This window comes from Carettochelys insculpta, chromosome 3, assembly GCF_033958435.1.
Source record: "Carettochelys insculpta isolate YL-2023 chromosome 3, ASM3395843v1, whole genome shotgun sequence".
In the NCBI taxonomy this organism is placed as follows: domain Eukaryota; kingdom Metazoa; phylum Chordata; order Testudines; family Carettochelyidae; genus Carettochelys; species Carettochelys insculpta.
Genome location: NC_134139.1, coordinates 45,425,011 through 45,451,941, shown reverse-complemented (window position 1 = coordinate 45,451,941; position 26,931 = coordinate 45,425,011). Strand labels below are relative to the sequence as shown.

At 56.9% G+C, this 26,931-nt stretch overlaps 1 protein-coding gene across 6 annotated transcripts in view; it reads right to left on the bottom strand.

The window, feature by feature from the left end:
• The window catches only part of LOC142011008 (uncharacterized), a 48,494-nt gene extending 33,864 nt beyond the window's left edge, over positions 1-14,630 (bottom strand). For 5 of the 6 annotated variants that reach the window (XM_074989770.1, XM_074989774.1, XM_074989773.1 and 2 more), the window contains exons 1-4: positions 14,562-14,630; positions 11,256-12,642; positions 6,247-6,354; positions 340-501 (exon numbers count right to left, since the gene is read on the bottom strand). In XM_074989770.1, coding sequence (XP_074845871.1) covers positions 340-501; positions 6,247-6,354; positions 11,256-11,678 — 693 coding nt within the window. In that variant the 5' untranslated portion in view covers positions 11,679-12,642; positions 14,562-14,630. Of the gene's footprint in view, positions 1-339; positions 502-6,246; positions 6,355-11,255; positions 12,779-14,561 lie in introns of those variants that run through there. The other variant, XM_074989771.1, reaches the window with a different exon arrangement.
• Positions 14,631-26,931: the final 12,301 nt, after the last annotated feature.

The following is a 26,931-nucleotide window of genomic DNA, read 5'->3' as shown; positions in this document are numbered from 1 at the left end:
AAGCTGGGCCCCTCTGAGGACTGTCGCACACTCCCGGGGCAGACGCTCTCGAGAAAGGCAGCCAAACATGACGTTATGCCACAACAACGGGCCGAGCCTTTGCTCTCTGCGGTGCGCCTGCTGCTCAGATGAAAGGCTTCCGGCCATGGGCACCTCCCCGCTCCGTTCCTCCCCGGGAGCTGGAAGGAAGGTGCTCTCCCCTACCACGGCTGCTCCTAGCTGGGACCAACCTCCCCCGCAATGGACAGGCACACCATAGGGGGCAGCATCCCAGCTAACCGCTCCCAGCCCTTCCTCCAGGGATCACCTGGACAGGCCCCCCCTACCCCCCGCCTCTACCTGCATGATCTCCCGGTTGAACTGGACTATCAGAGGGCTTTGGCTAGGGAGGTCTGCCTGCCCTGCACTGTTTTGGATGCCAATTTTCATCCCAGCCACTCCGCTTGGCTCCTTGTTCTGGACCCTTTCCTTCCAGAGGGCTGCTGCATGGCCTCCTGAAACCTAGGGAGTCAGAGAGAGGAAACAGGTAGCGCACTTACCTGGGAACGGGACCCTGAGCCCAGCCAAACACACACCGGAAAGGGGCCAGGAGCCCGAGTGTCGCTAACATCAGGTATGATCGACTGCCTTGCTGGGCATTGTGCCTGTCCACTGCAGCTGACGGGCTGACCCCAGCCCTCGACTTCAACGATTGCCACCCTCTGAGTTTCCAGTGCTGTCTTTCGCTGAGACAGGTTGCTTGTCATTCACAGAATTTGTCATGGCTACCCACGCACACCTGGGTCTCTGCACTCGGCTAGTCCTTGGGACAATCCATGCCGCAAAGAGCTGGCGAGCTAAACAGACAGCGTAAAATGCAACCATCCCCGCTGGCTTCCTCAGGATACCTCTCCTCTCCCTAATGTTACATGGGAAGTGCTTTTGGGTCAGCCCAGAGCTACACCCAGAGAGGGTCTCTGACAGCAGCCAGCACCACAGGGTTCAGAGGAACTTGAGTAGGCAGCCGTAAGAAAATCTGTGCAGGAGAGTTCAGAACCCTTTCAGGAAGTTCTCTCTCTTAAGAAGCCTTCCTGTTGTATCTCTGGGGCTTCTTCTCCTTCTCCAGACAAATCTGCAATCTTGGTTGAGTCCTGCCAAGTTTTTGGCTGTTGACTTCAATGGTATGCAGGGCAAAGACTTCCACAGCCCAGTTGTGCACTGCATGAACAAGTATTTACTTTGACTGGTTTCAAATTCACCTTTCAAATTCACCAGCTGCTCCCCGTTTAGGTGTTATGGCCTGATCTACTTTCTCTGTCCTTCATTAGCTTGTATCCTTCAATCACATCCCATCATACTTCTCTCCCCTCTAAAACAAACTGCCAATTTCTTCAATCTCTCTTCACTCTGAACTGTTTCCAGGTCTTTACTCAATCTTATGGCCCACCTCTGAGCCCTCTGGACTTTGGCTGCCTCCCTTGTGAGACAGAGGATCAGAATGGATGTAATACTGATTAGTACCTGGCATTATAATATTTTCTGTATTTTCCTTCACCCCCTTCCTCATGCCTCTGAACATTTGGCTCCCTTTGAGGAGAATAGCTCCCTACTCAGCAGAGGTCTTCACTGAGCCATCCACAGTGATGCTCAAGTCTTCTTCCTGAACTGACACAGTTAATTTAGAGCCCTGTAACAGAGGCACTGGACCCGGTTTTACAGGAGAGATGCTGAGAACCACCACACCAAACCATAAAGCCTGCATTTGATGGAACCCACTTCCAGGCAAGGGTAGTGGCAGCTCCACCAGCACCTCCAGTTCCAGCACCACTGCCCCTGTAAGGTGTATGAGTCTTTCAAACTATTCCTTCCAAAGTGCCTGACTTCATAGTTGTCACCACTGACGCTCACCCGCCATCGAGTTACCCATTCACCTAGCTTGCTTAGGCCCCCTGTACTCTCCTCTGGGCTTGACTAGCATAATTTTGTATTAGCTGCAAATGCTCCCACTTAACCACCTCCTTTCCTTTTCCCGCTTAGGACCCCTACCAAACTGTCCCAGCCTGGAGCCGTGGCTCGCCTCACTGCTCACCTTTGCCATGTTGTAAATGGACAAGTTCCTCCCACTCTGTTTCCTGTCTCCACCAGTCTGTGCTCTGGGATGGTAATTTGCCTTTCACTCCATGGCTACGTGGTTTTCTTAATAGCCTCTTCTGTGAGACTTAATCAAAGGCTTTCCGGAAGCCCAAATGAATTATGCCAACCACTTTGCCTGTATCCACTCTTTTACCGACACGTTCAAAGAGTTACACAAGCTGAGTCTCTGCGGCAGGAGCCACACAGGAGCCCCACCCGTACACATGCGGCTATAACTCCTCCTTTTAATCTTCATTTCAATTAGTTTATCACCTGCGACGGGCAAGGAAGTGTGTGGGGCTGTCATTCCCAGCATTGCCCTGTTTTAGAGACAGGTACAACATGCACTGCTCTTCTGTCCTCCAATAAGCAGCTGGGTACGTTTATGAGAAGCTCAGACATACGTTGCACTCTCCCTACACCCCCCCACCCCCACCCCAGCTGCCTGCTCCTCCTCCCTTCTGGTCCCCACTCCCAGCAACATCAAAGCAGGCCGAGTTATCTTGGAAGTTTCCCTCTGCTCCTCCCCCAGTGTGCAGGGAGCCATCAGCTCCGTGTCTGTTGCACTCAGCCAGAGAACAGAGCGGTGCAGCCTGGGAGCCTATTGCCTCCTGGCCTGGGCATGCTGGGAGTGGGACTCACCCCTATCCCAAAGGCTATCTCGCCCCTTAGTGAACCAGCTTGGCACTGTGACAGGGACTGGAAACAGCAGGGGGCTGTGTGTCAGCAGTGAGTAGCGTTGGCAGCGCTGGGCGGGGGGGAGCCCAGGAGGACAGGAACAGCGGGGGTGGGGGGGACCAGCAATGAAAAGCGCTAGCAGACTCGCATCCGAAGGAAGTTTGTTTAGTGCCAGGTCTCTGCGTATTGCCTGGTTCTCTCACATGCAGCTGCCTTCTGCTAACAGGACTATGGTTCACGCCATGAAGACATGGCTCTGGAGCTGTCCTGGGGCAGGAGTCTGCAGGGCCCTGCTCCACCCCCTGTTCCCACCAGACTCTGAGGGCCTTGGGGCCAGAGCTGGCCTTGCCCGCATGTCCAGTAATGAGCGGCGCTCCGAAGTGAGAGAGCAGCTGAAACAAAAGGGTGATTCTCCTGCCTGTCTCGCTCCCTTCCCGCATGGCACTTCTCTGTTCCCAATGAGCTCAGCTCACAGCCCCTCCGGGGGCATCTGGAGACTCTTATTTTAAGTAACTGGTCAAGGGGGAGCCGCTCTGCATTTCCTCTGGGGTTTGGCTCCCGGGCTCGGGGCTGACGGAATGTTCTGTCCGGGATCCAGCTCTGACGAGGCGCTGGCGAAGGTCAGCCAGAGACGGAACTGGCCCTCCTCCAAGCTCAGCCCAAGGTCCAGCTGCACAAACCCCTGCGGAGGGCCAGGGTTGCGAGACTCTCACGTCCTGCTGCATGAAGGGAGCTCGGGGCCAGCCTCTCCCGGGAGACAGAGCAACCCATGCAGCCTGGTAGGGCACCAGCTACGGGCACAGCCCCACCGAGCTGACAGTCCTGGCACCAGAGGCACCAGCACAGGGATGGAGTGCTGGAGCATCAGTCACATGTGGGGCGCCATAGCCTGGGCTGCGGCCCAGCCCCGAGGAGGGAAGCTAGGCTCTGGCGGCTCAGGCTGCAAGGGGGCAGATCAAGGCGTAGCACTTGGCACGGAGTGGGGAGAGGTGGAAAAAGGCCGCACGGTGGGTGGTGAGTTACACAGCTTGTCAGTAGATCTGTGCTCCTGCAGGCCCCTTCCTCCCCTAGCAGGGCTGCTGGCTGAGCCAGCCCCCTGAGCAGCCCTGCTGCGGAAGGCCAGACAAATCTGGCAATTGGCTCATGTAAAGGACACGCCCCCCGGCCAAAGGGTCAAGGCCAAACCAAGATGCAGCCAGGCCACTCCAACCTGGGGGACACCCTGGCTGGAGTCCTCTGGCCTGACTTCCATGGCCTAGGGGCTTTGCTGCTCTATGGCCAATGCCAAGGGGCTCTCCTGCCCCTCTCTGTGCTTGACCATGGGATGCCCTGTTCTGCCCCCAGGAAGACACCAACAGGCTTGGGGGGCTGGAATTCAGTTTGAAAGGGGGGTCGGACGTCTTGGTGATAACCCCGGGGCTGTAGCAAAGGGATCCCTGGTGAGAGAAGGCAGGGGTGGTATGGGGCGGCTGGATTGTCCACAGGAGACACAAGCTCAGGCCTTCAGCAGCAGGAGGACCCAGAGCAAAGAACGCTTGTGTGCAGGGATGCTCAGAGCGAGGACACGGGCAGCAGGGAGCCTGAGGGGGACTGGAAGCCTGAGCAGGGTGACTGGGACAGTCCCTTATTTAAGCTGCCTCACAGGCGTCCTGACTTTTTTAAGAAAATGGACAAATTGTCCCTTATTTTGCAAGACTCCTGTTCCCCAGCACCTGGTGTCTTGGGGCAGCTGCCCCTTCTACTAGGGAGCCCCAGTGCAGAGCAGGTGCCCAGTTACCCAGTGCCTCGTGCCTCGGGGCGGCTGCCCCTGCTGCCTGGGATCTCCTCCACAGGATAACTGCCCTGCTCCCTGGTGCCCTGCACCTTGGGACAGCAGCTCCTGCTGCAGGGGAGCTCTTCCATGGGGCAGCTGCCCTGTCCCCTGCCACCCCATGGCAGCAGCCCACGCTGCTGGAGAGCTCCAGCATAGGGCGGCTGCCTGATTTCCTGGCACCCTGCATCTAGGGGAGGCAGCTCCTGCTGCAGGAGAGCTCCTCCACGAGGTGGCTGCCCCTGTTCCCATCACAGCTGCCCCCACTACCAGGGACCCTGCGGCGGGGCATCTGCCACTTTCTTTGATCCCTCTCCCCCACCGGGAGGCTTCAGAGCCTCTGTTGCGAGTACTCTGCCCCTGCCAGGAGGTTGCAGACCCCCACTTCCCAGTGCCTCATGGTGGGGCAGCAGACCCCACAGCTGAGCAGCCCTGGCATGGGACAGCAGCCCCCCATCCCTGGGGGCTGGTGTCCCATATTTGCCATAGGGCAATGTGGTCACCCTAAGTCGGAGGGGAGAAGAGGGGGATGCTGCTTCCTGTCAGGTAGCTATTCCTGGACTCTCCCAGTCCCTCTCACTTTCCGGGTTTAAATGCTTAGCTCCTGCTGCAGCCTGCCCCTCACTCAGCCCTTCAAATGGCTAGAAGCCCAGGATGCACTTACACCAGGTGCAGGGTCGGCTGCTCCTGCAGCCCTGCCTTGGATGGAGCCAGCTAGCAGATGAGCCCACGGGCCCTGCTTCACAAGCACAAGCTCGCTCACGTAAAGGGACGGCCCTACCAAATTCACAGCCACAGAAAGCACATTCCAGGCTGAAATCTGTTCTCTGCCCCGGAAATCTAGTCCTTTGTGTGCTCTTACCCTGGGCTACATTGACTGTGTGGGGGAGACCAGTGTTTCTCAAACCAGGGGTCCTGTCCCCAAAGGGAGCTGCAGGGGGATCTCACGGTTCTTTTGGTGGGCAATCCCACACCCTCGCTTAACTTCTGCACTGCTACAGAGCTGGGTGGCCGGACAGCAGCAGCTGCTGACCCAGAGTCCAGCTCTGCAGGCAGCTGTGGAGAAGTAAGAGTGGCAATACCATCCTACGCCATCCTTACTGCTGCACTGCTGCTGACGGTGGCTCTGCCTTCACAGCTGGGCTCCTGGCCACTAGCTGCCACCCTCCAGCTGCCCAGCCCCGAAGGCAGTGCTGCCCCCAGCAGCAGTGCAACCCTCCTTTGCCCCTCATCCCCTGACAACTCCTTTGTGAGCCAGGCCCCCTGCAACCACAGCACTGTGAAGTATCAGATTTAAATAGCTGAAATCGGGGAACTGACTCTTAAAATTTGGTGGGGTCCTGCTTCTAGGGATTGGCCCATGTCCTAAACAGCCTCAGAGCCCAGAGCTGGCCCACAGCACATTGCCCTATTGGGCCCGGTTTGCCAGGAGGCCCCTCAATGACAAGTTCCATTCCCGCTGCTCCACTGGCTTTTCATCACAACTGCAGAGCTGGCGGGAGGGAGCTGGTTTCTCCCACCTACGCTCGTGCTCCGGGAAGGGCCCCTGCAGGCAACAGTCATGCAGCACCAAACCAACTCAGAATACCCCATACCAGTACAAGACCCTCACAGGCCCTTATAAAGCAAGAGGACCAGGGATGTACCACATGGAAGGGGAGACCTCGTTCCACGGGAGAGCAGAAATCACCGGCGTGGGGGCTCCTGGCTTCCTGCTTTTCCTCCTTCACATCCACTTCCTTTCTGAGAAAGACCTAGAGATAGAAAAGAAGCAGTCTGTGAGTGCTGCCTGAGTGCCACCCACTCTCCAAGAGAGCTCTGGAGACCCCTTCACTGAGCAGCCAAAGCCTGGGCTCCTTGGGGAGGTGCTTTTAGGTGTGGAGCCCCAAAATCCTGGTGACGAGCTGCCTGTGTTTGCCTGAACCCCACACCGCTCTCCTGTTAGCAACTGTTAATCCTGCCAGGAAGAGATAGGTGGGCAGGGCTGACTCACTGTGGCAGGTTGCTCACCACCTCACCTGGAAAACAAGGAGCTAGGATGTGGGCTGAGCTGGCCCAGAGAAGAAATCCAAGGAACAGCCTGGCTTGGGGAGAAGGTCTGATCTGACCTGTATGTTGTTACCTGGATACTGTGGACAGAGTCAGAAAGAGAGGGGTGTGGGATCGGCTGGACTCTGCTGCGTGTGGACTGTGTTTCGGGGCAGGCTGGGTGTTAATGCCCGGGATTCCTAGGGTACAGAATGCTTGCAAGGCTCCCATCTGTGCTGGGCAGGTCATCTGTAACATCCAGAGTCACTTCCACTCTTACAGCACAGGGGACACCGGTAGGAAGAGAAGCCAGTAACTTGCCGACTGTGCAGAGTCCTTAGGGTCTGTGCTGTTCACCCCGTCTTTCCCACTGTCTCTTCAGGAATCGCAGCCATGTAACAAGTCCTCCCATACGATGGCTCTGAGCACTTTGCAAACACCAGCTCCGCTTCATCTCCGCTCCCTGGGAGCGGGGACTGGACCGTCAGCCCCGTTTTACAGGAGGGAAAGGGAAGCACAGAGAGACATCCGGCCCAAGGGCACACAACAAAACTGCGGCAGAGCCGGGAGTGGAACTCATGTGTCCTGATTCCCACTCACCCCTGCTCTAGCCAGTAGGCAATACCTCTTCCCTGGGAAAGCCGCTCTAGGCCATGTCTTGGTCACCACCTTCCCTCACATGAGTAGGGCTCAAGGGGGTTCCATGTGGGAATGAGGCACACAGGCCCGGACCCCACAGGTGTATCAGTCCCTCAAAACAAACCCAAGGCCAAGTCTCAGAGGCCTGGGAAACACATACCTGCTCACGGGACTCATACTACAGCATTAAAAATAGCTGAGCAGACATTCCCGGTCAGGCTGCAGCTCGGGCTGTGGACACTTCCCCGCCCTGGCCGTTAGTGCCACTGCGGCAGGTGGCTGGCTTGGCCCTGCGGGGCTGGTTACAGGTAAAGCCCTGCACGGATCCAAAATCTATATCCACAGCCAATCCACACTGCACAAACGGTCCGTGGATATTCACAGGTGCGGTTGTCTCACGAGACATATCAGCTAGCGACAGCTTTGCAGCCGCCTCGCTCTATGGTGTGAAGGTCACGCAGCAGCAGACATCCCGGGGATCTCTGTAGCTGACACACCCTAGCCGTGTCTACACGTGCATGCTACTTCGAAGTAGCGGCACTAACTTCGAAATAGCACCCGTCACGGCTACACATGTTGGGCGCTATTTCGATGTTAACATCGACGTTAGGCGGTGAGACGTCGAAGCCGCTAACCCCATGAGGGGATGGGAATAGCGCCCTACTTCGAAGTTGAACGTCGAAGTAGGGTACGTGTAGCCGATCTGCGTCCCGCAACATCGAAATAGCGGGGTCCGCCATGGCGGCCATCAGCTGAGGGGTTGAGAGATGCTCTCTCTCCAGCCCCTGCAGGGCTCTATGGTCACCGTGTGCAGCAGCCCTTAGCCCAGGGCTTCTGGCTGCTGCTGCTGCAGCTGGGGATCCATGCTGCATGCACAGGGTCTGCAACCAGTTGTCAGCTCTGTGGATCTTGTGTTGTTTAGTGCAAGTGTGTCTGGGAGGGGCCCTTTAAGGGAGCGGCTTGCTGTTGAGTCTGCCCTGTGACCCTGTCTGCAGCTGTTCCTGGCACCCTTATTTCGATGTGTGCTACTTTGGCGTGTAGACGTTCCCTCGCAGCGCCTATTTCGATGTGGTGCTGCCCAACGTCGATGTTGAACGTCAACGTTGCCAGCCCTGGAGGACGTGTAGACATTATTCATCGAAATAGCCTATTTCGATGCCACTACATCGAAATAAGCTACTTCGATGTAGGCTTCACGTGTAGACGTAGCCCCTGTGAGCCTGCCCTGCCACTTCCCTGGCACCTGTGCGCCATGCACACCCTGTGCCATCTCTGGCAGGCTCCTATAACAGAGCCACATGGGCCTGCAACAGCTCTGTCTGCCTCGTCTTCGCCGGAGGGGGCAGCCCACCCTGAGCAGGAAAAGGGACAGGATGAGGCGGTGTATGATCAGACGTGCACTGGAGTCCAACTGAGCTGAATACCCACAGGCAGGACCATCCTAGCTGCTGTGGGATGGGCAGAGCTCATAGGGAGACCCTCTGAGCCTTGGCAGTGCTTACAGGTCTGAACCTCCCCCAGCAGGAATGGATCCATGCGTACATCAGCGCCTCTCCTGCACAGGGACCCACAAGGGTCTAGAGACACTGAGTGGCTGCTGCTGTGCTCGGCACAGTGTCCTGGGAACTGCCCTTAGGAAGTCCTGTGCCCACGCCCCCTGTGATCGGCTCGCCTTCCCCTACCTAGTGCTCAGCAATGGCAGATAAGCCTGCAGGTGACACCGGCACATTATACACACTGTGCCTCACGATCCACCAGCTTCAGGAAAACAGGGCTGTCAGCATGAGATGACCTCATCCTTCCTGCCGAGCTGCTGCGCTAGGGCTGCAGAGGCGGCGCGGCCCAGCCCCTCCGGCAGACAGCAGCGACTTGCTCTGGAGTGCGCGGGAAATGAAGTTAGGCCTCGCTTTGCTTTGGGGACTGCAAACGAGACTGGGACTTAGACTGCCAGCCACTACACTGTGAACCAGAGCCACCCGGAGCAGGAACCAGCACAGATCCCACAGGGCTCCATGCCAGGGAGACACGAACGCATGCGCGCACATTCTCGGCTGAGGATTCAGGGTCATCTTGGCAGACTCGTTTCCCGGGGGTCTAATGACATAGTGCAGTGAGGTACCGTGTTCGTGGGTCACCACTGAGAACCTGGGCATCAAACGCCATTTTGTCCACCAGTGAAATGAGCTCAGGGGGCCTCAGTTTGTTCTTCTGGCGATGCCTCTGTGCCCCACAGTAATGTGGCGTATCCGTCACCACTCATGAGGGCTGGAACATCGGGGAGAGGAAGGGAGGGGCCTGGAGGGCTGCAATTCAGGATCAGAGGGCATTGAGGGAGCTGCGGGTAGGAAGTTGAGACCGGGAATAGCGGGTGGGAGGGAGGCCCTGCAGGGCAGGAGTGAGGAGCATCTGCAGAGCTGTGTGTGGGGAGCCAAGGACTGGAAGAGCAGGGAGGGAGACTGCAGGACAGGAGGAAGGGACAGGGACAGAGCTGTGGAGAAGAGCGCAGGGGTGGCTGCAGGACAAGAATGAGTGTATACTAACATGTTGTTCTTGCCTCATGATGGCCCTGTCTGGAGAGCATAATTCCTTCTCTTCCAACGCCAGCACACCATGCTCCTGCTCACATGTCCCGTGCCCTGCCAGCTGTCTCTCCTTCCCTCTCTTACAACCCCCTATTTGGCAGGTGTCCCCTCCCTTCCAGCCTCCCTCAGTGGGGCTGACCCCCTCCTTGCAATCTCCTGGGTCTCAAGTAACAGCAAAAGGAAAGCAGTTCTCACATGAGCCCTCCCCACCCAGAAAAGAGGAGGCAAAGGGGCTGTGAGAATCACCCTTTCCTTGCTGGAGCTGGGGACGGCTCAGCCAAGCTGCCCGGCAATGACCTGCTCATTCAGGGCTCAGTCAGGCTGTCGGTCCTTTATGAATACGGGCACTGAAGCTCAGAGATCTGGCAATCACACACCCCTGACCCACTGTGAATGCAGCTGTTTGGGCTTGGAGTTAAGTCACGGGCAGTCTCTGCTTGTTTTTCCCAACCTGAGATCTGAGCTGCTTTCTCTCTGCTCCAGACTTAGGCCACCAAAGGGCTGGGGGCCACATTCCCTCTAATCTTCTCCATCTACGTGTGGAATAATTTTATGTGCACTGAGGTATGCGCAGATGTGAACCACTAGTAGAAACGAACCTAGCTGTAGGTGCTCTGCCAAGCAGCTGGACAACATCTGAATGTCTCCCGAGAGGCTGCATAAGTGCACAATTTACAAGGAGCCCTGGCTGGGACAGGGAGGCCATCCTCTGAGCTCAAGCACCAAGAAATTAGAAGAGGAGTGTGTTTGAGTGGTTACAGCACTGGTGACTGCCTGTCAGGACTCTGGAGTCTGTTCCTGGCTCTGACACACTGTATGGTCCTGGATGAAACCCTTCCCCCTGAGCCTCAACTTCCCCATCTGTAAAAGGGGCATAATGGTGCTCCCCCCCCCCGGCCTCTTTACAAATGGCTGCAAGCCCCCTGCTCCCGGAGAGGCGTGGAGATTAGCCCAGCATTGCAGAGAAAGGAATGCCTGAATTCAGACTGATCCCCCACTCATCTTCTTGTCCCCAGACGCCTCTCACAGAGGGCTCCTTCTGCAACTGGGGGCCAGGAGAATGATGCTGCCTCTTAAGGCTCATGTGGTGGTACTCCCAGAAGCCAGGTCTTCAGTAACAGGACAAACAGCGAAGCCACCAAACTCCCAGTGGCCCTTCACAAGGAGGGACGTCCTTCTCCCAAGACCCATCTTTGCCCCGCCTCTGCATATGGCCTGTGCCCTCTCCTCTCACTGGGAAGAGGGCAGCCAACATGGAGACAGACTCCCACAGCTTAGAACACAGACAGGGGCGGGGCGGGGCGGGGGGCAGATCTAGCCCTGGTGTAACAGAGGCAGAGTGCAGGGCAGCACTGCACAGGACCCTGGCTCTGCCGAGCCCTGACACTGGGGTACAGAGTCCTTACCTTGAACTGAGCCTTCCCCGGTCTGCTGTTGTTGTTGTTGTGATTCCTCTCACAAGGGGAGCGGACAGGCCCCGCTGGGACCCCTCTCTCGCCTTGGCCAGGCTCCCCTTGCCAGCTGGATAGTGTGATCTTCTTAATGGAGCGGGCTAGCGAGTTGCGATTGAGCTGGTCCTCGTCGGTGATGCCCTCCTCAGCTGGGCTGCTGCTCCGGAACCCACCTGCAATGGGCACTGGGCTGGACCGAGCCTGGGCCATGCAGAGGGGGATTTGCTCATTGAGGTTCTGGCGCAGGGCCCGGTTATCCAGGGCAGCCGTGGCATCATCAGGGTAGGAATCGCCTGGGAAGTCCCCAGTGCACTTGGGCAAGGAAAGCTTGGTGCTGATGGTAAAAGGCTGGATCTTCCTCACCGTGCTGCCGGACATCCTCACGCCAGCACAGGCCTGGCGGTGTCCCCAGGAGCGATCACAGCCCCAAAGGTCCCATGCTGCTGCCAAAGGAGAGGCAAGGCCGTGAAGGATCCAGCCAGCAGCTCCCAAACCTCGGGGCAAGGAAACGACACAGGATTTCAGCTGAACTCCGCCTCCTGAACCAGAGATGGAGAAGCCCCAGTTGGTGCCGTCTAGTCCGTCCCCCAGGGCCCAGGGCCAGATCACTCCCCTGGCCTCTCTCCAGCTTCCTCTGAAGTGGCCCAAAACGTGGGGCTTCCAACCCAAGGGCAAAAGTCACAGAAACACCATCCCAGGTCTAGGGCAGAGAGCAAGGAGAGGGATCTCTTCCAGAGGGGCTGTCAGCAAACAGGATCGGCAGAGAGGGAGAGAAGGGAGGCAAGGGGGGGAACGAGTCCCATCTTCAGACCCAAGCTGGGGAAAAAGATCCTCCCAGAGAAAGGCTGGAAACTGGGCAGCTCTGCAGAGCTGAGATGGGGAGCGAGCAGTCTGCTCCCAGGGGCTGGCCTGGCTTCTGCCGGGTGTTGAGCTACTTTCCCCAGCTCCCAGTCCGAGCGCTGGGGTCTCTCCTCCCCCTCGGAGGACTCCGAGTCCTGCCCTGGGCTGTGCCGTGCCGGCGCAAGGTGCTCTTCTCTGATGGCAGCTGGCGGCGCTCTCCCTCCCAGGCTGGGTGCACGGCGCTGTCTCCCCAGCGCAGTGGCTGACGGGGGGGAGGTTCGAGGTCTCAGTCGTCCGCCTTCTTGCGTAGGTTGAGGATACAAAGCAGGCAGGTCAGCACCGCCTCGCGGGACTCCCGAGAGCCCAGGCGGGCCCCCAGGCGCCGGAGCAGCGGCAGGAGGCGCTTGCGAGCCAGGAGCAGCAGGCGGACGAGGAGGGTGCGCAGCAGCGGCAACAGGAGCAGCGGGGCGGGCATGCTGCGCTCAGGGCGCTGGTTCGGGCTCTGCGGGGCAGAGGCACGGCAGGGTCAGCGGCTCGGGCGGGGGGTGCATCCTGCCCACCGGCCCGCAGCGGAGATCCCCCCAGCCCTGCTCGCGGCGTGCCGCGCGCTCTCCTCCGCGCGGGCCCAGCCCGTCCGGCAGGCAGCTCCCGAGCATGAGGTCATGCGGCTCCCCAGCTCGCTCCCAGCCGCGCCGCAGGGGCCGGGATCCCAGCTGCGGCCCGCGCGCCACCCTGCCCCGCGGCTCTCTGCCGCCCCCTGGCGCCGGGCGCCGCCTGCCCGTCCCGGCCCGGGGGCGGGAGTCATCATCTCCGAACGTGCCCGGAGTTGTCCAGGCAACCAGCGCCGGAGGCGATGATGCAATTGGATTCCACCGGCATGGGCGGCTGAGCGGCTCCGGGCAAGGAAACTTCTCCGGGCGCCATGGCAACACGGGGAGGGGGGGGTGCGGGGCCAGTCCCCGGCTCCCGGCAGCTCTGCACGGCCAGGGCCCCCGCCTCTGCTGGCCCCTTGCCCCAGCCAGGCTCCTGCCCTCTCCGTCCTCCAGTCTGGGCCTGCCGGACTCCTGGGCGACAACATCACCACCCCAGCCCCGGCTCAGCGTCACCTCTGCAGGGGGTCACCGCTTAGCAAGGCCCACAGAGAGGTGCTGCCCGGGTTATGTAAGGGCAGCAAACTCCTTAAGTGTTGGTGTGAGGGAGATATGGGGGGAGGGGGCGGACTCAGAACTGATCTGTGAGTCATAAGTCCCCTACTGTCAGCTGCTCATGGAAAATCTCCTTTAGGGCTAGTGAAAGGTGTCTGTGTGGTGCCAATAGGCAGAACTGAACCAAGAAGCTCTGGAGCTTACAAACTGAGCTTCTCATTGTGAGCTACAAAACAGCTGCCTTAGCTAAGGCTGGGGAGGAGACGCCCTCTTTGTCTCTGCAAATGGTCAAAGGGCCACTAAATGGTCCCATGACCCACACCCAGTAGGTATGTGGGTTACACCTGGGCTTTTAGAGCAAGAGGAGGAAATTTCTATTCTTGTGCCCCTCCCTCCAGTTAAATTCCTCATGGCCCCAGCATGCAGTATAATGGCAAAACCCAGAGTAGATTTTCTAATGCAATGTACTGGGAATGCTGTCCTGAGAGAGTAGAAAAGCTAACTACCAAGAGTGGATCTTTGGCTATTCATCTGATATACTTCTGTGGCCCTCGCCAACATATCTGAGCAGCTGCTTTAATGTCCTGAGTCTCACATTATAAATGGAGGGACTAAGGCCCACAATCATACAGGAAGTCTGTGGGAACTGAACCTAAGACCCAAGCTAGCACCACAGTGCATGACCCATCCTTCCTTATGCATCTGACAAAGGGGGTCTTTGCCCACAAAAGCTTGTGCTCCAACAGATCTGTTATTCTGTAAGGTGCCACATGACTTCTCATTGTTTTATTCTTCCTTCTGTCACTTTTAAAAGTGGTCACCTGTGACTGAAAACTTCATGTTGGAGGTACACAGTCTAATGCAGATATAATCTCTTATGAGTGACAGGGAACATGCCAGCTTAGTAAAGCACTCTGTACCTTTATAAATTGAGAGTTATAAAATCATAGAACTGGAAGGAACTCTGAGAGGTCATCAAGTCCAGTCCCCTGCCCTCCTGGCAGGACCAAGCACCATCTTAGACCATCCCTAGCAAGTGTTTGTCTAACCTGCTCGTAAACATCTCCAGTGATGGACATTACACAACTCCCCTACGCAATTTATTCCAGTGCTTAACCACCCTGACATATAGGAAGTGTTTTCTAGTTCCCAGGCTAAGGCCCAGCATGGTGGTGCTGCCTAAGAGAAGCTGGAGGCTCCAACCCCACACCACCAGCAAGAAAAGCTCAGCTACAGTAGCTCTGCCTTGGACTGTGCATATTACACTCAGCCTTACCGCAAGTTCAGCAACAGCTTTCCCCTTGGGCAGCTCTCCCTCTGAAGATGGCCTGTGCGTGGGAAAAATCTAAGACAACAAGAAAAATACACACCATAATATGCTCCCTCATTTAGTCAGCCAAAGAGACAATCGCTGTGACCCCTGGGCAGATCTGGGGCCTGCTCCAGCAAACACTTTTGCTACCTTGCGTACCCCTTTGCAACCTGCGGAGTAACCCAGAAAAGGCTTCAGTCCAAAGATTGAATAATGTATATACAACAATGGCTTAATAGCTAAGACTTGCTCCTGACTGTCTCTGCTGACTCCATATGTGTCCTCCTGTTTTCTGGTGCTCATGACCTGCACTCATTCCCTCCCCTCCACCCCAGCAATGAAACAGCACCGCTTCACGACTAGACCCTGGTGAGTTACTGTGGCAAAGAAATACCCTGTCCCCCAAACAAACAGCCCTAGTCTGCAGCTTTTGATTGTCCCAATTAGAGCTAAAAGGTGGCCCCATCATGTATCAAACCTGTCCCGGGATGTGCCACAGAGCTCCAGGGTGCCAACACTGAGATTCCAAATGTCGATGAGCTCTAAGAGAGCACCCGTGTAAACCAAGTGGCTCTTACAGTTGTTGGGATTCTTCCTTCTCCAGGATTGCTCAGGAATGTCCTGGATCTTTCCCCAAAGAGGAGTGATTGATGCCCAGCTTCCCCTGAGAACCTGACCTGTCTCCGACGCAAACAGAACTACTGTCCCCAGCAATGTGAAACAACAAAAATTCCCCTCCTCACCAGCTGCCCCTTTAAACTCTCCCTTGGGGTGGGGGGAGGAAGGGGCTGGGCACATGCTCTGGTGACAGCGATAGTGCTCAGTCCTATGACCCCCATCTGTCAGCATGGCTGTGCTGGTTCCCGGCACAGGCAGGGTGCTTAGCACTGGAGGCTGAAGGAGGGGATTGCAATAACAACATCTGTCCTGCACAATAAGGCGATTTGGCAGTGGCTGCAGTGTAGGGTTCTGTTTCAGTACAAGGTCCTATTGAAACCCCAAACAGGCGGCTGAGTTAAAAATACAGCCAACCCCCACAGCAACTGCTGTCCTGTCACCCACGCCCTGCTCCTAACGGTCTGCAGCTTCCCCTGGGGAGAGCAATACATCCAAGTCACGCAGGCACTTGTGCTTCAGCCTAGGAGAAAGTGGGTGTAGGGAGAGGGGGTTGCAGCCCTGGCATGTAGGGCTGATCCATTACTCTCAGAAGGAAGGAGGACTCAGCAGCAGCAGAAGTAATCTTATGGGGCATTTGGAGCAAGTTGAGCACAGCCCATAGGAGGTACTATAATCTAGTGTCCCTGGGAACCACAGAGGCTATGAGGCTGGCCTGCAGTTATTGGGGCCGTGCTGAGGATCAGAAACTATGCTGCAAACATATTTTCTCACCAGAGCTGGACATTCATGCAAAATGTGTCACCTGAACACTTGCCATCTATTTGGATGGTAGCAATGGGTGTTGGTGCCATGTGGAGCCTAGTAGGAGGGCTACGTTTGGGTTTTGGTGCCTGCTGCCACTTTCATGTGAGTATCAGGTGAGAATACTATTGAACACATGCAAATTGCTATGTGGAAACATGAGGCTTTTTCTTTCTTGCTCTCCAAAACACGAATGATAATTGGGACTTGAGTAATAACACTTTCCTAGATGCCCAAGACAGCACAATCCCACAAGTGAGGGAAAAGTCTGTGCTAGTTTAAAAAAAAAAGCCAGAAGAAAGGGTATATTGAGATAATAAATATTAATCGGAAGTTAGAAATTATAGAACGTGGATAAGGGAAGCCAAAGGATACAAGCAGAAATCTCTAGCTGGCAGAGTTAAGGGCAAGAAGGAGTTTTTAAAACGTATTAGAAACAACACCACCAAAAATATCCTAACATTGGCATTTGTCTTTTCCTGGATGGAAATGGTAGAATTAGCAATAATAATACAGAAAAGGCAGTGGAGTTCAATAAATATTTGTGTTCCAAGACCGGCAAGAACCAGTGATGTGGTCTCACTATATGGCGATGATGACACCACTGGGGAAGTTCTAGAACACAGGTTCCAAAACTGGGGGTGTGTGACGAAATTCCAGGGGGTGTGAGGCAACCCAGTCCCCTCATCATGCCCCCCCACCCCGAGAAATAGCCTGTGCTGGTGTTATCTTCTGCAAAAATGGAGATAGCGCCGCCAACTTCCTGCAGTGTTGGGGGGGCAGTCCCACAGCTGCACACCAGAGCCAGCATCTCAGGAAGCGTGTGAGCTGCTTCCCCTCCCCAAACAGCTGGCGCATTTGCTGCAAAGCTGGGTCTGTTGCCTGCTGCTGACATCTTTCCATCTGCTGCCTTCCTGAGCAGGGGGCAATGGGGGAGTGGAAGTCCCGGATCTGCACCAGCTCCAACTGCTCAGGCAGTGCGTGGCTGCCATGGGGAGCGAGGAGCAGTGCACACGCTGCCTGAGCAGTTGGAGCAGGCGCAGACCTGGGACTCCCACTCCCCTCCTCGTCCCCTGCGCAGGAAGGCAGCAGGTGGAAGTATTCACCGGCAGGCAACAGGCCTGGCTTTACAGGGAACGTGCTGGCGTTTGGGGAGGGAAGCAGAGTGTGCACTTCCTAAGACCCTGGAGCTGGTGCGCAGCTGCGGGGACCCCAGGTACCAGCCAAGCTGTCCCCTCCCCTGGTCCAGACCCCCATGAGTACAGGTTCCGTGCCCCTCCCATAAATAAAGACAACACTGAAATGTTTGCGTTGGACAGATTTTATTTAAAAATGAAGCCCGGCCAACAAGCCCCCAATTGGAGCCAAGCCCCCATCTGCCGAAAGCATCGTAACACCCCCGCATCCCCCCACACACCTCAATCCTGAGCCTGTCAGACACTGGAGGCCCCTGTCCTGAGCCTCTCACACCCCGTCTTCTGCCACACCACTACTGCACAATCCACACACTGCACAGCTGCGTCCTGAGCCCATTATACTCCCAACACCCCTGCCCTGAGCCCCTCATACACCCCAACCTGAACTCCTGCACCCTCACGTCCACAAGCCTGTGGTTTGCTCAGCAACCCCAACACTCTCCAGCCTGGAGCCCCTCCCTGAGCTAGCAGCCCCTTCTTCACTTCATCCTGCACCCAAATTCCCTCCCAGAGCTTGCACCTTTCACCCCTTCCCACACCCAAATCCCTCATTCCCACTCCAGACGCAACCCAGTGAGAGTGAGTAGGTCTGGGGACAGCAAAGGATGGAGAGGAGGGGAAACAGAGGGGGCAGGGCCTCAAGAAAGGGGCAGGCTCTTGGGGCTTGCCCTGACATTTAAAAAGTGATCTTGGGCATAGAAAGATTGCAGACCACAGCGGTATTTCATTTTGGGGCCAAGAAAACTATTTGTGCTTATCTTTAACTTTAAACAAAGTTTTATGCCAAGTTTTTGTGTGCATTTTAAATTTGAAATTACAAATTGAATTTTTGGTTAAAAGGGGGGTTGGATGGTGGTAAAGAAGAGGTGGGGGGGACGTGACGGTTTCGCAAAATCAAAAAGGAGCCGTGATGCCGAAAAGTTTGGGAACCACTGCTCTAGAGCTTCTGAAACTATTTTCTGAATAATTGCCTGAGCAGTACAGAGCGACCGGTCCGGATAAGCAGAGCCTTGCAGAAGCCTGAGGGGAGCATGCAAGACTAGGGTTGCCAGACGTCCTGCATTTCAGACAGCAGTCCTGCGTCCCACATTTACCCACAAATGTCCGGCAGGTTTATTGAATTGTGGTATGGCACCTGCAGACAATGCCCGCGTCCTGCGCCAGCAGATCCAGCAGCTTGCCCTTGCCCTCATCGCCCCAGTGGGCTGCCAGTACCATGGTCACCTTGTTGCCAGGCAGCCACGCGGCACACCGGCTGTTTGGCTCGGGGCAGGAAGAGGCACCATTCTCAGCCATGGTCGCTGCTGCCACTGGAGGCTCCTTTCCTGCTCCCTGGGCAGGGCACACATGACGTGGCAGGAGGGCGTTAACTGCCTCCTCTTCTGCCCAGACGAGAAATACCTCAGCTGCATCCAGGTGGTAGCCCGGGCTCCCCACTCCCTCGCCAGCCCACAGCCCTGCCCTCTGAGCATTTGCAGGGAAAATGCGCACGTATGAGCAGTCCAGCTGTCAGGGCATTGCCTCTCCTAACCCCCCCTGCCCGTGGGGTGATGGGTCCTGGTTTAGTGGAGCGTGTTTCTCATTAGGGCTCCTTTTAACATTAAAACCCGTAAATCACATACAAAAACCCAGCCTGCCCCAGCCCTCCAGAAGGACATTTCCCTACATCCAGCACGAGCATTCTCCGCCAGGTGCCACGTGGAGCTTGTGCAATGGCCTGCGTAAGCATTCTGAAAATCTGGCACCCCGACGGAAGACCACAGTTTCCCCTCACTTTTAGTGCCCTCCGGCTGCCAAAATCAGCCCGTACCATACCAGAGTGTTGCCCCACACTATTGCTGACAAGCTGCTTACCTTCTCAGCTTGACCACCAACCTATCAAAGACATGAATTTGTGTATAAATATTGCACTTCGCTCTGGGCGTGTAAAACACGGAGCTGTATAAACAAGTCATTGTATGACATTTGTTTGTGCCTACGTCAATAATGCTTTTTATGGCAGCCTCTTGTAAAACTAGGCAAATAGCTAGCTGAGGTGCTGCACCCCCTGAAGACCTCTGAGTACCGCTGATCTAGATCACTTAGTCAGACAAGTGATCTAGCTCCTTGTGTCTGTCCCAGATGGAGCTCAGGGTGCCCCACGCGCTCTCATACACCCTGCTCTAACTGCCTGCCCTGCTAGCTGGCCCAGGGTGCTCATTCTCCTTTGAGGGGGTTAGCTGCCCCGGTTCAGGTCAGATGCCCGTCCCTGGGGGGACGATTCTCTCTGTTGACTTGCTGGAGCCTTTTGAGAACTGTGCAAACCTCCAACATCCACGGAGAATCATCTTCACTCCAGGAGGAATCCCAAGCCACTGTCCCTCCCAGCCGCCCTGACCTGTCCTCCAAATCCTTCATTGCCAGGCTCAGCTTTGGGCCCCTCCCCTGCCCCGTCTTCGAGGACTCGTCCCTGGTGATTTAGGGCCTCCCCCTGGCAGTACAGGAGGAGTCTGACTAGGGCCTTATTTCATCCCAGTTCCTGTTTGTCTGTTTCTATTCTCTCTAGAATCTCCCTTCATCCTTGCAGCTGAGCCCTGCTGTCTCTCCAGCTCCTCTGGAGGACAGCTCCATGCACCCACGAGTCCTGAGGCTGTCTCCCACTCCCAGCCAAGCCCCACTTGCCTCCACTGGAAGAAAGCTGTGGCTCCCTCTGTCCCTCTGTCCTGAGGCACACAGTGCCTGCCCAGCTTCTCAGGGTAGGGCTGACATACTCGGAGCCCGGCATGCATTGCAGGGAGGGTGTCACTGCGCCGGGGGGCAGGAAATAACCAGAGCAAAGACTGGAGTTGTCATCTCATTTCAGACTGCTGCGGCGGGGCAGGGGCCCTGAGCGCCAAAGGACGCCTCCCCTTTCTTTCCAGCCCAGGCCTGACGCAGCCCAGCCACTCCCCAGAGGAGCCCATCTGAAAGCCCTGGCAATGAGATCAGCTGCCATGACCTGTCCCAGCCCTGCAGCTTTCTCATGGGGAGCTAGAGATGAACACACAGGACAGTCACTGGCCCTGGCCCAGCCCCAGCCTCAGCCCCAGCAGGGAGAGATTCTGCTCCTGAAGCAGAACAGTCACTCAACAGCTCTGCCGCAGGGACCAGAGCTGCAAGGGTCAGCAGAGACATGACCCCCCTCGTACTGGCCTTTTAGACACCCCGGGGCCTGCCAGGCTTCCTGTGTTGTAGGCCCAGAGTGAGCTCTCTTGCTCACTTGCTCGCTCAGTGCACACACTCACAGGCACACAACTGCCTTCATGCATGCTACGTGGTGCTGCAGTATCAGTATGTGCCCAGCATCACCCCTCCTGCCCCCTGGGGTCAGCAGGGTTGCATGTGGGTAGTGGGAGCAACTTTCAAGACAAATGAAGCCATTTGCTGCAGTTGTGTTAGCGTTTATACTCTCTCAGGTGGGAGATTTTCACCCTGTGTGGGAGAGGCAGTGGTTGCAGCAGGGAATTGGAAGTCAGGACTCCTGGGTTCTGTTAAAGGGCTGACAAGTCACTGCCCCCTCTGGGCCTCAGTTTCTCCATCAGTACAATGTGAGTCATAATACTCCCTTCTCACACAGTATCAGAGGGGTAGGCATGTTAGTCTGTATCTTCAAACACAACAAGAAGTCCTGTGGCACCTTATAGACTAATAGATATTTTGGAGCATGAGCTTCCATGGGCAAAGCCCCCTTCGTCAGATGCATGAGTGGGGGAGAGGGTTCCAGAGGAGAATTTAAAGAGGGGGTCCCAGTAAAAGGGAGGGCCGGAGCTGACAAAGTCTATTGTCAGGGTGGAAATGGCCCATTATTGGCAGTTAGTGTGAAGTAGTGAACATCAAGAGAGGAGACAACGAGTCCCTTCTGTCAGGGGAGATGTGGCCCACTGTCAGATGCTAATGTGGAGGTGTGAACATCAAGAGTGGGGAAATTGCTTTTGTAATGGACCAACCACTCCCAGTCTCTGTTTAATCCTTGGTTGATGGAGTCAAATTTGCAAATGAATGGCAGCTCTGAAATTTCTCTTTCCATTTTATTTTTGAATTTTTGTTGTTGTAGGACTGCTACTTTTCAATCTCTTACTGAGTATCCGGGGAGATTAAAGTGCTCTCCTACAGGTTTTTGTATGTTAGAGTTCCTGATGTCTGATTTATGTCCATTTATTCTTTTATGGCAAGACTATCCAGTTTGGCCAATGTAAATTGCAGTGGGGCATTGCTGGCACGTGATGGCATATATTATATCAGTAGATGTGAAGGAGCCCCTGATGGTATGGTTGAAGTTAGGTCCCATGATGATATCGCTGGTGTAGATAGATATGTGAGCACAAATCTACAGAGCGTCGTCAGTTAGCATGAGCCCAAGGCGGGCTAGCCCACAGATGGAGCAAAGGATTGTTGATGCTGATTGCCAATCCACAGGAGGTGTTGCGTGGATGAAAGCAGAGAGAACTGAGCCAGAGATCTTGCCTAGCTTGTCAGAGAACCTGCACCTGCCCATGCCAAAGCACAGCGAAAGCCCTGCCTGTGCGGGTGTGAGCTAAGTGTGCACGGCTGCGCTGAGTACGTCATGATGGGAGAATGAGAGATGCCTGCCAAGAGCAAAGTATTCTACTATATTCCTAGTTCTATTGTGCGTGCAGGTTACCAAACCTGGTGAGAGAGTCACAGAGCGGGGAGAGGCCCCGTGGAACAAAGGGGCGTTAGCGAGTACAGTTCAGAAACCTCTTTAGTGTCAGGCTGTTGGTGCCATAGCAAGGGTAGGGATTAGCAGGAATCACATGTACCTTGCTCCAGACATGCAGGCCCAAGTTGCTGAGATACCCGCAGGAAAGGGGCTTGCCAAATACCAGAGATCAGCTCAGGTGGGGCTGGGCTTGTTTGCCAAGCAGCTGCAAATGATGATAGCCCTGGGCCTGCTTAGTGCTGCTTTACCCCAGGGCACTAGCACAGTTAAACATTTGCCAGGTCACCCTCAGAGCCCCCTGCCCCTCCAGACAGGTCAGGATCCCTGCCCACATTTTGCACGGGAGGGCGGGGGGCAAGGCACTGCTCAAGGGCACCCTGTGAGCCACTGGCAGAGCTGGGAACAGACCACCGTGCCCTGCCTCCTGCTTTCCTCAGCCACGCTGGGAATGCAACGGTGAGGTCCTCATTCCCAGCCCCATTTCAGCCCCTTCAACTGCCCCCCCGCAGTGGCATTAGACACCTTACATCTAGATCACTCCCTCAGCTCCTCCCATTGCACTGCTTTCCACCACCGCTCCAGGGTGATGTGTGGAGGGGCAGCAGTGCCATGGGTAGGAGGGGCAAGGGGCCACTCGGTAGCCAGCAGGGCCAGAGTCCCTGAGCGTCTGGGGAAGGGAGGGCTGGTGCCTGAAAGGCTGGCGTCTTTGCCAGAGAGGCAATGGTCTTTCTGCACCAGCCACTATCTGTATTTCTTCCCCTCATTCTTTGGCCTAAGAGGAGGGGTTTTTTATCCACTTGGAGTCTCGTCTGCTGCTTCAGTTAATTCCCCTCCTGCGCTCAGGCTCTTCCATGGGTCACACCTGTTGTCCCCACTGCAGTGGACCTGGGATGCACGTGTGAAGGATTCTGCATAGCAGGGATGTGTGTGTGTGGTGGGGGGGGTGTCACGTGAGCCACTCACCTGCCTACACACACACTTTGGGTAGTAACAAAGAGGAAGCTGTGCTAGTCTATACACTATCAAAACAAAAAGCAGTCAAGTAGCACTTTAAAGACGAGCAAAATGGTTTATTAGGTGAGCTTTCGTGGGACAGACCCACTTCTTTAGACCCTGGGGCTCTTGTTGTTTCCAGTGTTTGGTGTAGCTGGAGCTCTCATGTTTAGTGCTGTGAATTCACTGGTGCATATGAATGTGAGGATGAATGGAGGAGCCTGAGCCTGTGGGATTAGGACTCAGCATCAGGGCTCCCCTCTGGGGTCTGGGAGAGGTGTGGTAGCTCCTGGTTAGAGCAGAAGGACTGTAGGTTAAGATTCCTGGGTTCTGTTCCCAGCTTGGTGGTTGACTTGCTGTGTAACCTTGAGCACGTTGCTGCCCTTTTTCCCCTGTCCTCAGAGAAGGACTCTTCTCTGCCTCTCAGGAGAGGTGGAGGCAGCGTTCACACTTGCTGGCAAAGCACCCTCAGGGCCTCAGGGGTGAGGTGCTAAGGCAGGGCAGGGAAGGCCCCTGTGTGACTTTGCCAAGCTTCAGCAAGAGATGAAAGTCTGAGCACCTCGCTCCACAGAACACCACATGTTGCGGCCGATCGGATGGGAAAGCCTTTGTTAAGTGCATCCAAGGGCCTGGAGAGAATGCCCCTTTGTCCATCCCGGCAGAAGGCTGCCCCAGAGCAATGTGCTCATGCCTAGACCTGCTGCTGAGAGCAGCTTTCTTGGGGAGTGAGGGTGGCTGGGGCAGGACCGAGGTAGCCCTAATCACAGGAAATGCCAAACCCCAAGAGAACTGGCCTGCCTGTGGCCCTGGCCCTCTTCCTGCCGGAAAAGGGTGAGGTCACAGCCCACAAACCATGTGCAGAGAGAGCAGGCCCAAGGGCGGAGCCTGCCAGCGTCTCGCCAGCAGTGAGGAATACTCCATGGTCCCTTTCTAGAGACAGGGAGAAGGTTCCTGGCTTGTGCCACCACCAAAAGCATATTTAAAGGACTTCAGCACATTGGAAGGAACCAGCTTGGAGCCAGGGCTGCTCTCATTGACTCCAGATACCAGGCTGATCCTGGCCCCCACAGGAACCTCTCCTGCTGGGAGTGGGCGAAACACATCAGACTGATGCAAGCGGTGTGAGGATACGGTACGGCCAAAGCGGGAGCTGGAGACAAGGAGCAGGCAAGGAAGGTGGGAAGGAGGCTGGCTGGGCCAAAGCAGCGACCTTTGCCCTCTGATGCCATTGCCTTTGCAGAAACAGTGGTGATGGACACAGAGAGTGGGAGGGAGAAGCCATTAGTGGAGGGAACCACAAGATGACAAGATGGATGATCCGCATCTGGCCCCACCTCAAGGGAGGCCCTTCAGGCGCTGAGACACAAAGCAGAGAGTGGTGGTGTCACTGGCTGTACAGGGCTAGGGGGAGCTGGCTTGAGGTGGGAAAAGATGACTAGGCTAGCACGGGTGTGAGAACCTGCTGGACCTCCGGTGACCCAGCCCTTGTGCGTCAGAAATCCCGTAGCAAGATGCTATACAGCTCTGCTCTCAGCAGGTGGCAGGTGGGCTGGGAGGAGTGTGGCCAGAGGGGAATTCTGGGCTTTGTGGCATGGGGTTGGGAAGGGCCAGCCCCTCAGTTAGTTCGTGGGCCCAAGCTGAGCTTTCCTGGAGGTGCAGGGCAAGACGTCCAGGTCTGGCCCGAATCTCCATCAGCAAGGCTGGTGCCGCCCAGCTGGAGCCTGGCACAGGGCTCTCTCAGCTCCCTGCTGCCCATCCCCTAGCAGCGAAGCTCAGCAAGGCTCCCTGGCTCCTGGGGGGAGAGCAGGCTGCTCCTGGGGAGATGCATGCCATTCTTGGGAGCTGACCGGGGAGCTCGCCTGGGCAGCTGCTGCGGGCAGGCCTTGCAGAGCTCTGCTGGGAGGGGAGTGGAAAGGCTGGGCAGTGACAAGTGCGGCGTCCTCTGAGCAGGCTGCACGTGGGAGAGTCATTCTCGGGGAGGGGGGTGTTGGCTAGAAGCAGTTTGGATAATGGAGCAAGTTGGGAGGCTTGGAGGGAGCCAGGCCCCAGGGGCACATTCCCCCTGCTCTGCCAGTACCAAAAGAGCAGCTGTTCAGTGTGGCTGGGGGCTGACAGCTGCCTGCCACCCTGTGCTCCAGACATGGCCACTAAGGCACAGCTCTCCCCTCCACCCCTAAGGCCTGCAGCAGAATGCTGCCTACCCCAGCCTCCTCCACTGCTGTCCAGAACCCCCGGTCCTCTGCTCGCCTGTCCGGCCCCAGTGCTGCAGCCAGACACCCCTCTCCTGCCATCTGGACCACCACCCTCCTGCTAGCGCAGTACTCAGATATGCCCACCAGCCAGACCCTCCACTGGCTCCCCCTTCTGCATAGGGGCCTGTGCCCCTTGCTGCCCCCCTAGCCTGCACAACACAAGCACTGCCTCTCCGAGCTGCGCCAGGGATGTGCGCGCCCCCGGGAGCCGCTGGCGGTTCCCGAAGGACTGGCTGCGGGGAGGCTACTCTTGCGCGGGCGCTTAGGTGCCATGCCCCTGACGGTTCACAGCCACTGCAATACGCCCACCCCCAGGTGCAGGCTGGCGAACCTTGGGGAACAAGAGGGGCATGGAGAAGGGAACAGAAGGGTCAGGAACGTTCTGAGTCTTCCCCATAGAGAGCACCAGGTCCCAGGCTACCCTCCATCCCAGGCTAGTAGCAAGCGACAGATATTTGGTGACAAGGGATCCCCATGACAAAACCCGCTATTACTGTCATCCATGGGCCGGCACCACAGAGCGGCCAAGGACCAGCTGGACCATGGATGCTGACCCCGCATGCTCCCCCGCAGGGCAGGGCTGAGGCACATTGCAGGGTGGCAGTGATGCTTGCCCTGCTGCGCCTCGGCTGTGCCTGCCCTGGGCATAGAGGCCCCCGCAGGGTCCTGTCGTTTGTCCCCCTGCACCAGGGACGCTTGGGGCCTGCAGGAGGGGGGTGCATGAAGGGCCACCAAGACTGGCAGGGAGGCAGCATATGCGGGCAGCCCATTCACAAACTAAAATACTGGCAGGGGACCCTGGGCCGATGTGCTACTACGAGTCCCCTGTGCCCCCCCGCCCCAGGCCAGCCCTCCTGCGTGGTGATTGCCAGAAGCAGCGGCTGAGCACTGAGAAGCAGCAGCCAGGGTGTCTCCTGCCACACAAAGGCCCCTTTGTGCCAGTGGGTCTGACATTCCTGCAGCCGCGGGCCTGGGAGGGGAGCGAAACCCACATCTGATGGGGCGAGCGGGCCGGGGAGCATTCCTGCTCTGGGCAGCAGCAGCTGGTGGGGCCAGGTGGGCATGGCTTGTGAATCCCCCTGGCCTTCCCCGCAGTCACAGGCACCCGGTGCCTGGCCGGCGGTGTGGGGGAGGATCGACAGGAGCAGCTGGCACTGGAGACACATGCTGGGGACCCCAGGGGGCGGCCAGGCCCGAAGGGCAGGGCACGTTCTGAAGCAGGGCCTGCCCCCCACCAGCCGGGCAAGCTGCTGGCACTGAGACAACGCTCCTCAGGCAGCTCCTGGCCCAGCGCCCCTCCTGGGGAAGTGGCCCAGTGACAGGGCAGGCTCAGCTCATGGGCCTGGGAAGGCTGCGTCTGCCAGGGTGATGGGCCCACGGCGGAGCTCAGCGCTAGGCCAAGCTGGGCCGGGGGGGGGGTCACTCAAGGAGAGGTGCTGAGAGCCCCCCAGGGACAGGGATGTGGGGTCTGTGAAGGAAACAGCCCCCCCCACAGGAATCCTGGTGCATGAGAGGCTTCCCACGGGCCAGCTGGCCCCAGCGCGGGCTGTTACTGAACACAGCCTGCCCAGGGCAGATGGGAACATCAGCCCATGGGATTAGCCCACCCTCTGCCATAGGGGATCCTTAGCCTCAGGAGAAGCCCCTGCAATGTGGGGGAGTCCTGGCCTTGGGGCCACCCCCTCCCAAGCCCACAGAAGGTGAGCTGCCTTCTGCCACCTCCAATTCACAGCCTCTTAGGCCTGGAGAGCCAGGCCCCAGGACAGCCCTGCGGG